Source organism: Gracilinanus agilis, chromosome 3 (genome assembly GCF_016433145.1).
Source record: "Gracilinanus agilis isolate LMUSP501 chromosome 3, AgileGrace, whole genome shotgun sequence".
NCBI classification, from domain to species: domain Eukaryota; kingdom Metazoa; phylum Chordata; class Mammalia; order Didelphimorphia; family Didelphidae; genus Gracilinanus; species Gracilinanus agilis.
The window spans coordinates 597,763,949-597,776,895 of NC_058132.1; the positions used below are offsets into that span (position 1 = coordinate 597,763,949).

Below are 12,947 nucleotides of genomic sequence, written 5' to 3' on the forward strand. Positions count from 1 at the left end.
CAGAAACTATCTTAAGGACATGTGGGAATCTTTCTTACTGGTAACTGTTATTTTTTTTAAAGGGAATAGACAGAATGGCTAGATGGCTTAGGGGATAGAGAGCCAGGCCTAGAGATGAGAAGTCTTGGGTTCATATCTAGCCTCAGGCATTTCCTAGCTTTGAGACTCTGGACAAGTCACTTAACCCCAATTGCTGTTATAACCCTTCCTTAACAGAATATAATGGAGGAATTTTGGTTGAAAGCTACTTTGGGATGGTAAAAAAGAAGGCAAGTAGTAAAAAAAAAAAACCCATTCTAAGGTAGGAGGGAAAACTTAAAAAAAAAAATAAAACAAAAATGGAACAGACAAAAAAGGCTAACATCATCAAAATAATTCAGCTTCCTGTTTGAGATATTACTACATCTGCCTGTGGTTGAGTTTCTTTTATATTATGTGCCCTCAGGAAGCAAAGTACAGAATGTGAATGACACCCAGTGAGGTTTCACCAGGCTGCCTTGCTTGGATCACTGGCCTTCCTCCAATCTCTTTGTAAGAAGAGGAGGCCACAGCTTTAAGCTCAACGCTATCATGATCCTCAGGATGCTCCTGGTCCTCAGCTTCTTCCCAGCAGTTCAAGTAACAGGTAGAGCATTTTAATTGAATCCTATACATTTTTCTTTTGATAGCGTGTTACAGGACTTGATTCTCTTGAGTTTCAGGTAACAGTCTTCGGAAACTTGAATAACCACCTCTAATTAGACATTGTTGATGAAAACCTTTTTTATTCTTGGATTATGTAACGATACTTGACCAAAATATTCTTGTCATAACTTTCCCAGCTAATTTAAGTTCCTTGAAAAGAAAATTTACTTAATTTGTAGCAGGATTTCTCCTCCCTTGCCTCCGACATTTTGAATTGAAGTTAACTTAGGGAAAAGACTGTAAGGTGGAACTTCTCATAATTGCATTAGTGTTAAGAGAAATCCACAAATTCCCTAGATGAAGTTATCTGATACAAGTATAATTGCTTTTGATTTAAACTCCTTTAATTTTTTTTACTACTTGTCTTCTTTTTTACCATTCCAAAGTAGCTTTCAACCAAAATTCCTCCATTATATTCTGTTTTTCTCCAATACCTCCTTGAAAATACAATAGAATCCCATTACATCATGGCTTATAATTTAATGAATTCAGATATACTATGAGTCAAATATCACAAAGCCTAACCTGCTACAGAATCTACTATTGTTGCCCTAGAAGATTGCAGTTGGTTTAAGTACTTACTGGGGGCATAATAGGCTCTTAAACAAATGCTCATTCTCCTTCCCCTTCCCTTTCTACCCTACTCAATAATTGGGCTGACATGGGTTGAATATAATCACTTTTTCTGATTAAGCATGAATGTAAATACCAAATCCTTAGGCATTCTTTTTTTCAAAAATATTCACTTATATCAAATGAGATACTATTTGTAAAAAGCTCTTAGTGCAGTGCCTGGCACATAGTAGGCACTCTATAAAGCTTTATTCTCTCTCCTCTTCCCTTTCCTTCACTCACTTATTTGCCATGCAGAGACGTGACTCCATTTTTGAAATGGCATTTCTTTGGGCTAATAGAGGGCTGTCATTTTCTAACCCACACATGGGCAAATTGCAGCATTTGCACTCTTAGGTGTAATGACTTTTTGATGTACAAACAATTTGCACAGGCTTACTAGATATTGGGGGATAGGCTTAATCCTACAGATGGCAGGACTCTGTGGAAAGCCTCTGATGAAACCAACAAAAAACCCCCAAAAAACAAAAAAACAGTTTTTTCAAAATTATTTTTGGGGGAATCTTACATTGCCTATGGAGACTTCACAATGACCAATGTTCTTTTCACTGTTCTGACAGTAGCTATAAAATTCTAATGTTCAGGATTCAATTTCTTCCAATGGGAATTTTCTTTCTTAGAAAAGAAAGGATAAAAAAGAAGAGAAAAGAAAAGGAAGGAATGGAAAAGAAGTCTTATCCTATCTTCAAAGTGTTTCAAATTGGTGCTTATGCCCAATTTAAATATCAGAAAATACAGCTGCTAGAAAATCTTTGAGAAAAAATTAAATTTGGGAGCTCTTTTTCTGGTGACTGTCAATGTAATATAATGTCTAGAACATGAGATTTAGAGCTGAGAAGGACTGGATTTGAAGCTGACCTCTAATACTTACTAGTTGTATAACCCTGAAAAGTTAATGTTTTGTGACATTGGACAAGTCATTTAATTCCAGTGGTCTATCCCTTATCCTTTCTTCTGTTTTAGAACTGATGCTAAGTATAGGTTCTAAGACAGAAGATAAAGAAAACAAAAACCAAAGATGGCCATCAAACATAGCAGGAACAGATAACCTCAGAAATGTAGAGAATAAGAGAAGCGAACTGTATCAATTGGTGAATGTTCAATATATGCCCAGTTCATCCTAATTCAGTGGTTCAAAGCCTCTTGCAAATCATCACTTACTCTTTTCTGTAGTGCAAATAGTAATTATTAATATTACTCAAAAGCTTAAATACATCTATAACATCATTAATATTGTCATTCCCTTCAGTGATTCAGATAGCAAACACATCCATGCCTGCCCATCCTGTTTGACTCTTGTCTAGATTCCATCAGTTTACCATTGAGGGTCCATACAACATCCTAGGAGACTTCATTGCTTTCTCTTGCTATTACAAGAACACTAATGAAGCACATAGGTTGTACATTGTTTATCCCTCATTTTTTTAAACCCTTACCTTCTGGCTTAGAATACTTAATATTGACTCCAAGGCAGAAGAGTGGTAAGGGCTGGCAATTGGGGTTAAGTGACTTATTCAGGGTTACACAAGTAGGAAGTATCTGAGACCAGATTTGAACCCAGGAGCTCCTGTCTCCAGGCTTGGTTCTTTGTCCATTGAACTGTTGTCCCTCATTCTTTCCATGTGACCAGTCTTTTTTTTTTGACCAGACATTTATTTGATGAATGGCATTCTTTATTCTGGTTCTACTTAGCTGTTTCTTGTTTTTAATATGGTGAAATCTGTTTCCCCCATCACATGCCTTTCCATTGCTCCTAGAATTGTTCTTGTCATGGACATTGTTGTCATCATTGTCAGCTTTATTATCATGATTGTCATCATTTTAGTTCACAGCATGAATTAAAGTCTTTGAAGTGTACTGGAAAAGTTTAATCACCAACCCTATAGTTCTTAATTTTTCTTGCAATTCTGTGAAAGAATTTGTATTCCCCAGCAAAAAAAGATAGGCTTAATTCCAGTTCTGCACACCCTTCTCACAAATTGCTAAATTCTATTTTGCTAAAATTACAAACCAGCTAGAGGCAGGTGATTATTTAAGTTGTCTAGTGGGAGGCCACCAGAGGGGATTTCGCATAACTTGGAATATGAGGACTAACACTTAAAAACGTATCAAGTCAGCAAATACATAAAGAGGCAATTACATGTGATTGGTTACAGGAGCTTTTACATAATGTGTGGTAAAGCAACAAGACTGTATTTTTGAGGCCATCATTGGGCTATATTCCAATAATGCAACTCTTTAGCTTATAAGGCTTTAAAAACAGCGCTTAGGTTTTTTTTTTTTTCTTCTCCAAGTGTTTACCTTTTCACTAAACTTCAGCAAATAAGCAATCAGAATGACTATTTGGTATTATTTCTTCCATGAAGCCATGTTACTCTAAGTGATTCTTCTTGATAGGGCAAAATATTTTAAAATTTATCTTCATTTAATCTAAAATAAACACAGAAACAGGCCGACTTACAGGCCTTTACTTCACCTTTGTTTTACTACTGAGTAATAGCTCTTTCAGAGTCAATGAATAGTCCCAATGTAGAGCTAATTCACCAGACCCAGACCTGGGCTGTGGCTTTGAGGCTGTAGTTTGATGCCAAGATTAAGGTGAAAATGTGGTTAGTAAGTTGTTTTGTTTGAATATGTATGATTTGATTGACTTTTTTAACTAGTCAAATATTTTTGCATTTTGTAAACACTGCTCTAGAAACTCCATAATACAATAAAAACCACTAAGAATGTATTTCCTTTTTAAAAGATAATTTTTTAAAACACGCATTGTTAAGGATTGTAGAATAGATATCAACACTGTGGAGAGAATTATTAATTATGAATTTGGCACTAGAAATAGGAGTGAATTTATGATCTGACTTCAGTTTCTGTGACAATTATTTTATGTGAAACAAACAAAAATCCTTAGTGGGACACAAACCCCTTGATCCACTCTTTGGTATACTAACCATACACTTTCCTTTTTTAGCATTTCTAGTTTGGTTTATGGATCTATAACAGTGATTCCCAAAGTGGGTGCCACCGCCCCCTGGTGGGTGCTGCAGCAATCCAGGGGAGTGGTGATGGCCACAGGTCCATTTATCTTTCCTATTAATTGCTATTAAAATAAAAAAAAATTAATTTCAAGGAGCGCTAAGTAATATTTTTTCTGGAAAGGGGGTGGTAGGCCAAAAAAAGTTTGGGAACCACTGCTCTAGAACATGTGATCTCTGATATTTATTATGCTGGACTTTTTATTTTTGCATATATAGATGAGCTATAGATACAAAGGGAGGAGTGGGTCTATGATTTCACTGGGGTAGGGACCTCCTAGTGTTGAAACTCCTTCCACTAATGCAGATTGGCCACACATCTGAATAGGTGGAGTAGCTTACCTCCAACTTCAGAACTACAGTGAGTCAGAATCAGTACTTGTGTGTGAGTTACTGTTCCTGAGGTTGGCCCTCTATGTGCTATGACATGTTGTCTCTTGGTGACATGATTATCCTTTCATAATGTGACTTGTGAATGATCAAGAGTAGCAAGAATAATATGTGATGGCATCAGATCATAGGGTTTTTTTTCTGATTAATGTCCCATAGAAAAATTCTTCTTTGGAGCTATATTCTCCAAAATACATGAATGAAACAAAAATTATTGATTTAATGGGAGACATCAGCTTGTTAGACTTGAGTAATCCATTTTATTCTTCCTTAGAACAAAAAATAAATGGAGCTAGCTTAGTTGACAATGTTTATGCCCTGGGGTTGCCATTATTCTTAGAGAAGGATATGGCACCCTGATCCCTGATACCAATTCTTGCACATTTGTCTGTATTTAAAATATATATATATTTAATAGTCTCTCCTTCCAATTTAAAAATAATAAATCTTTTTGCTTTTTGTTTAGAGAATTTCCTTATTTTTGATCCCTTTTGGCTTGGTACATAAGGCACACACTCTTCTATATTTGGAAAAATCCAATGATTGTTCATTTGACGTCTGCTGTGATGCTGCTTTAAGACTTTTGGTGGATCTGTGATCTCCATGGCTACAACTTATCTTTAGGACTTTCTATAAGTGTTCCATAGAGGATCTACTCTTTGGCAGACTTCCTCTAGGTTTTTAAATGTTTCATGGATACTTGTACAAGTATTCATTCTTGTAACACAATTGTAGGATTTTAGAATTTCCTTTTTCCCAATGTGGCCGACCGCCTGCTATAAGCATTTGTATTGTATTTTACAGTTTACAAAACACTTTTACAACTATGATCTCATTACACCCTTATAACCACCTAGTGAAGGTGGCATGGAAGGTACAAGAAAGCCTAGGTTTGGAGTTGCCCAAATTCACACAGCAAATAAGTGGTTGAGACAGGACTTGGCCTTCATCTGATTTCAAGTTCAATGTGTTTTCTACAACTTTATGCTTCCTTTCTAATGTGCAAATTCACCATTAATCTTTTCTCTGACCTTCCTCTAGTAACTTGGTTAGTCATATAATGTTAGTCATGTAATGTGGCATTCTATAAAGCTATCCCATTTTCATTTTCAGATACTTGGCAGGACAGTTGTGCCTGGAGATAGGATAAATGCAATTGAATCCCTGCATAGATAGAGTGACTGAAAAGGGCAGATTCTTTCTTGCTCATTTCTGAAATCATGAGTGCTCAGGATGCTATATCAGAGGTTGGTATGATGAAACTACATAGGGATGGCTAGACTGATCCTGCTTTGTATGATTTTAGGTTTGATTTCCTTGATTTTGAAATGCTATACCTTAGATCACATATGCTTCTTAACTGGGTCTGCATATTTTAACATGGGAATTAATGTATTTCCTTTCTCTCTGCTAAATGATAAGCTATAAGATGGTGGTGGTAATCTTTCTTCCTTCCCTCTTTCGTTGTCTTTGTTTTGTTCTTCCCACCCTCACTTCTTTCCTTCCTTCCTTCCTTCCTTCCTTCCTTCCTTCCTTCCTTCCTTCCTTTTTTCTTCCTTCCTTTTTTCTTCCTACCTCCCTCTCTCCCTCCCTGCTTCCTTTCTTCCTTCTTTCCTTCTTATTATAATTATTTTTGTCTGCTTTATCATTCCCATCATTACTATCATCATCTTGATCATCACCCCAGGTTTATGAATTTGCAGGGAAGTAATGTTGATGATCTCTTGATATAGGCCGTGTCAAGAAATATCCACTTACTGTTTGTGCTTGTCTGGAATCTGTTCATGATGTGAGAGTAAACAGGTGTCCCCGCTTGTGCATTAACTTCACCCAAAATTATGCTGCTTGCTTGATCAACATCTTCTAATATATTGATAGTTTCAGTAATTACTGTATATTCAGTTATGGTATATTCAGATATGGTAGGTTCAGTACACAAGGTTAGCATAATTATGGGAATTTAATTTCCCTCATGAACCACTGCCTAACTATGATATATGTGCCCATGTATAGATCTCTTTCTGCATGAGTAAGGTTTTCCTTTGGTTCAGAAGGTAGAAGAATTTTTTTTTTCATTGCTGGGTCACACCTGCCACCCAGATTGAGTGAAGGAATACCATTGTGACTGAATTTGACAATTCTGAGTGGGATGGCAATTTTCCATCTTATTTTATTGTTGCTAGTGAGGGACAAAGGTGTTTAATTTAGCCCTGTCCTATCCAATCCTAGTATGGAAGGAGATAAAATACCTGTGAGATCATTCCAGATGCCTGACTCCACATATTATAAGAGGAAAGGAAGGTAGCAAAGAAAGCTACTGTTACTCCAAAGATTCCAGTTACTCCTTACTTTGGCCACTCTCCAAAGTTAACAAATGATTAATGAAGGGCTGCTATAGGACAAATAGGACCCCCTGGTTTCCAAGGGCTCTTCACTTTACTTCTTTATTTTTAGTTTTCTTTTCAAGGTACTAGGTTGGCTTGGTTCATGTGTTCCTTTGGGTCATAGACAAGTTGGAAGGGATTGTGAAAGGTATTAAGAAGCATAAGGCATCAAGTTCCTTGCCCTCAAGGAAAATCCCTTCTGGCTTTCTGAAGGAGGAGCAAGAGGAGGAGAAAAGAAGGACGAGGAGGATAAGATGTACCTTTTTAAGAATTGTTTATTTTAGGACCAAAGAATCCTAGTGTTAGGGTTAGAAGGGACTAAAGGTCATCTATTCTAATCTTCTCATTTTATTTTGATTATTTTGCCATGACTTTTTATCACTGCCATTTGTACATCTCAGAAATTTTCTGATATGTATGTTCTGTCCTCTTCTCTTTCTTTACCTCCAACAAAGAAAAATAATTCAGCATTTGCAATCAAACCTGAGAAGATATGATACACTCCTTGTAGTCTCTAACTTTTATCCAAAGGTTTTATACAACAAAGGCCACTCTTGGAAATTACCCTAAGTTTAGCTTCCTTTTAGTGTTTTTTTCATTTACACTGTTTTAATCATTATATTGTTTTCTGGGATCTGTTTTTGTTGCTCTGCATCACTTCACCCAAGGTTTCCTATATTTGTCTGAATTGTGGATTTTTGTAATTTCTTATAGTTTGATAAGATTTCATTACAAATTTTTTTAGTTATTCCCTAGTGGTACGTAACCTTTTTGTTTTCAACTTTTTTAATTACAAAAAGTACTCTTATTTTTATATTTTATTATATATGGAACTTTTATTTCTATCACTGACCTTTTTGTGGGTATATGTCCAGTAGTGTACATCTATGATTCTAGCAATAAGGAAATAATTTCAGTATTTTCCTGAAGATGTTGTTATAAAATGCTAATGTATTGATTTCTTATAATCTCTTACTCCTAATGACTGGGTTCCCCTCACCTATCTAATGTTATCTCTTTTTTACCCCCTCCTCAAAACCCTTCCACGCTAATCAAACCAATCCCCATTTTATCCCACAAATAGACAATGATTCTTTTGTAGCCTTGTCTGTCATTTGTCATTTCCTTTACTCTCATTTCTGCTTACCCAAATCCTATGTATCCTTTAAGACTCAGTGGAGATCAAGGTTCTTAATGTGTTTTTGTGTCACAGACCCCTTTGGCAGTTTGATGAAAGCTATGGAACCTTCTCAGATTAATGTTTTTAAGTGAATAAAATAACATGCATAGGATTAGAAGGGGAATCAATTGTATTGAAATACAGCTACCAAATAAAGAGCCAACAAACAAATAAATTCTTTTACCCCAGGCTTAGAATCCCTGGCATAGGCTTATAGAATCTAAGATTTGGGGAAACCATTAAAGGTCATATGTTCATAGAATTGTACATAGGGTACAACATGCACCTGGGAAGGAATTCTTGCTATGAAATGTCTGACAAGTGGTTATTAAAACTCTTTTTGAAAACCTCCCACCCAAAGCAGAGGAAGAGTTACAGTGTTAGGAATTTTTTCTTATATTGAGCCAAAAAAATCCATCTTTCTGCCTCTTTCACTCATTGCTTCTATTTCTGACATCTGAGGCCATACAGAGCAAGTTTTGTTCATCATGTGATAACCCATCAGATATATGAAGATAATTATATGCTTCTTCTGTATGGCCTGGAGAACTTTTCCAGTTAATACATTCCCAGGTTCTTTAAGTGATCCTTCTGTGACTTGCTTTTACATCTCCTAATCATATTATTTGCCCATTTTTGGGCCTCCTACATTTTCTCAAAGTCCTTCTTAATATATGGCACTCAGAAATGAAAACTTTCCAGGTGTGGTGTATCTAGGGGAAAATACAGCTGAACTCCCTTATTCTGGACACTATATTCTTGTTATTCATCTGAAGATCACTCTGATTTTTTGTATGCGTTGTCTTATTATTGACTCATATTGAATTTACAGTCTACTAGAAACTCCTCCCTCCAACCTTTAAAAAAAAACAACAAACAAGAACAATATTTAGCTACACCTCTTCCATTCTGTGCTCATGAAATAGATTTTTTGGTTAAGGCAAGTTCACTTAAAAGTTGAATTTTTTATTAGAATCAGTTTATCCTTCTATCCTGATGAGATTTTCTGGGGATCTTGGTCCTGCCATCTAATACCTTAGCTTTGAGTTAAAACTTGTTAAGCATTTCATCAATTTCTTCAATCTCCTTTAAAAAATTGACAAATCATTGAATAGAATATGTACAGTAACAGAATTCTGATTAGAGTCCCCCCTGCCTGACATTAATCTATTAATTACCAGTCTTTGGGTATCTTTTTTTCAACTGGTTTTGTATCCAACTTGTCGTCCTAGTTGTTGTCTTCATCTTGTCGAACTCAACAGAACAACATAATGAACATTTATTAAGTGTGTACTTTGTAAAAAGCTCTGTTCTAGTCAATGAGGATATAAAGATGAAAAGAAATGAATCCTATCTTCAGGGAGCTTATATTCTAGTGAGTGTCTACAAGATATACACAAATAAGTAAATAGAAGGAAATTTGGTGAAGAAGAGAGTCTAGCAACAAGAGGGGCCAAGAAAGAAAGCTAAATGGCTCAGTGGGTAGAGTGCTAGACCTGGTTTCAGAAAAACCTGATTTCAACTTATACATTTGATAACTGTCTGACACTGGGCAAGAACCCCAACCTCTCTCTGCCTCAGATTCTTTATCTATAAAATGAAAAGGTTAGATGCAATGACTTCCAATGTCATTTTCAGCTCCAACACTATGGAAGTTTTAATATATCTACCCTTTCACAAAGATATCATGGTGAACACCTTCAAAAGTTTTACTAAAATGTAGGCTTACTATGTCTAGGGCATTTCCTGTATACACCAGCATTCTATTTGCTGTGCCAAGTTGTGTTTGAAAAAAAGGAAATAAAGTTGGTCTAGCATATTTGTTCTTTCTTTCTTTTCTTTTTTTTTTTTTGTAAAATTTTTCTTTCTTTCTTAGATTCAGTACTATGTGTTGTTGACTCCTTGGCAGAAGAGTGGTAACGGCTAGGCAACAAGGGTTAAGTGAATTGTCCAGAGTCACACAGCTAGGAAGCATCTGAGGCCAGATTTGAACCCAGAGCCTCTGGTCTCTAGACCTGGCTTTCAATCCACTGAGCCACTCAGCTGCCCTACCTCACATTTGTTTTTGATAAACTCTTGTTAGTTCTTAGTTAGCAATGTCTTCCTTTCTGTTTCTTCTACTAAGGCTTCCACATCTTCTCTAGCATCCAGTTCTTCTCCTCTGAATTTCAAATGGATTTGTTTGCACAATTTAATACTTTAATCATTTTGCATGAGTGATTCCTCAAAATAAATTATATTTCATTCAACAAAATATGCATTGAACCATAGCTATTTAGTGCAGCTAGATGGTGCAGGGGGTAAAGTGTTGGGCTTAGAGTCAACAAGACCCAAGTTCAAATTTGGCCTTAGCTGTGCGACTTTGAGCAAGTCACTTAATCTCTATTTGCCTCAGTTTCCCCTGTAAAATGGGGATAATAACAGCAACTCCTTTCTAGGGTGATTATGAGGATCAAATGAGATAATAATTGTAATGCTCTTAGTACAGTGCCTAACACATAGAAAGTGCTATATAAAGAGTAGTTATTATTAAATTCAGTAATAATATTTAGTTAGAATTATGGAAGGTATATAAGAAATAGAGCATGTGATAATAATAATAATAACATTGTACATAAATGTTCTAATTTAGGATTCACAACATCTGTGTGAGATACTAACAGATTTTACTATTCCATTCTATAGATGCTGAAAACTGAGATTTAGGGAGACTAAGTGGTTTGCACACTCATAGATACACAGCTAGTTAAGTATTAAAGGTTAGGTGTGAACCCAGTTTAGCATTCTAGTTGCTGTGCCAAGTTGTCTCAATGTGATGGTTGCTTCCCTCAGAGGTCTTATAATCTCACTAGGGATACAGGGTATACATGCAACTGACATTCATTTAACTAAACAACTAAACAACAGCTAAAGAACATTACAAGGTAGCATATGATTGAATGCCAAAGTCAGTGGTTTAGAAAATAAATTCCATAGCAGTTTAGAGAGAAGAGAGATGAACATGAATCAGGGGGTTCTGGTCTGGAAGTGGTTGGACAAACTGAATTTTGAGATAGGGGTTAGATAGTCATAAAGGAATGATGTCTAGAAACATGAGTACAAGAATGGTGGGAGAATGAGGTCAGTGCATCTCAACAGAGAGGAGTCAGAGTTGCTGGAGTAGAAGGCAAGGTGTTTGGGGGAATGATGAATTTATGTTAGTGAGTATTTGGAGAAGTGGTTCGCTATAGAGTATAAGGTCAAATTATAGAGGGCTTTGGATGCCAGTGTGAGAAGGTCCGACTTTATTCTGCAAGCAATGGGGACCCACTGAAAGTTTTTATGGATGTAACATTTTGGAATTGATCCTTTGGGAAGATTAGTTGTGGCAATACGTACAGAATGGTCTTATGGGGAAGGATTAAATGTGGGGATACCAATTAATCAACTACTGTAGAAATCCAGATGCAAAATAGTAATAAGGATATTGTGCTTTAAGGTTCATAAAGTGAGATCTCTTTATAATAATCCTGTGTACTTGTATTATATTTAATTTAAGTTGAAGAAAATTCAGTTAAAAAACACTAAATGACTTCCCCAAAGTCACAGGAATTGTGGGAGTTGGGACTCAAACCTAGTTCTTCTGATCTCTAGCCCTGCTCTCTTTCCACTACTGCTTCCTCTAGTTCATTGGGGCTAAGATGGTAGAAATGGGAATGAAAAGGAATGGATTTGAGAGCAATTTCAAAGATAGGTATAATAAGACTTGAGGGCAAAGGAAAGAGAGAAGTCAAAGATGACTTTAGGGTTTTCAGCATGACAAAGGAGGTAAAGTTGAGGGGGTCAGGGATTTGAGGAGCAATTGAGTAACTTTGTTGGAAGATGTAGAATTTGAAATGAAAAGACATCCTATTGGAAATGTTGGTGGATGGATATCCAAGCCTAGAGGTGAGGACTACAATTGTAAATTTGGGAGTCATCTGAATAGAAGTGATTGTAGCCATGCAAGCCAAGTCATGGGATCAGTTGAAAAATCAAAGAAAATGTTTAGAGGCAAGCTAGATCTGAAGCCTAAACTTGTGAAATAGTTATAATCTGGGGTGGGACTGAGGAAAGAAACAAAAAGGATATGGATGGAAAAGTAAGAAGAGAATAATTATAGGGTAACATCTCAAATCCAGAAAAAATCCAGAAAAGAGTTTAAAAAAGGAGTAGTCAAGAAGGAGGAGGGTGTAGATGGAGGAGATTAGTGTTAGGATCAGGAGAGAGTTCTTCCTTTGAGACTGGAGGGAAGGGGATAGGGAGAGTTGTAGAGACAGATATGTTGAGACAAAGGTAGCTGAGGGAGCTTATTATAATTGACTTGGGGGCAAAGGAGTTGTATGGAAAAAAATTCTGTGCTTTATGACTGAGGAAACAGGTCACAGCAGGTCAACCTGCAGAACTCAATTATAGTAAATCAAAAGCCATGAGCATTAGGTTTATAAAATATACTTCATTAAAATGTTACAATGGGGCTCAGAAGTACTGTTGAATGAATTGTGATTAAAATGCATGCATGTGTGTGTGCATGTGTGTGCCTGTGTGTGTGTGTGTGTGTGTGTGTGTGTGTGTGTGTGTGTGTGACAGAGATTTAGGCCTTGAGAGCCCACTCTTTAGACT

The 12,947-nt window shown here is 36.3% G+C and overlaps 1 protein-coding gene across 1 annotated transcript in view; it reads left to right on the forward strand.

Annotated features, from left to right (window-relative positions):
* The first annotated feature begins 570 nt into the window (after positions 1 to 570).
* Positions 571 to 12,947, forward strand: part of CD28 (CD28 molecule) — a 41,118-nt gene continuing 28,741 nt past the window's right edge. The window contains exon 1 of the mRNA XM_044669411.1: positions 571 to 625. Within this exon, the coding sequence (XP_044525346.1) occupies positions 571 to 625 (55 nt within the window). The remainder of the gene's footprint in view (positions 626 to 12,947) is intronic.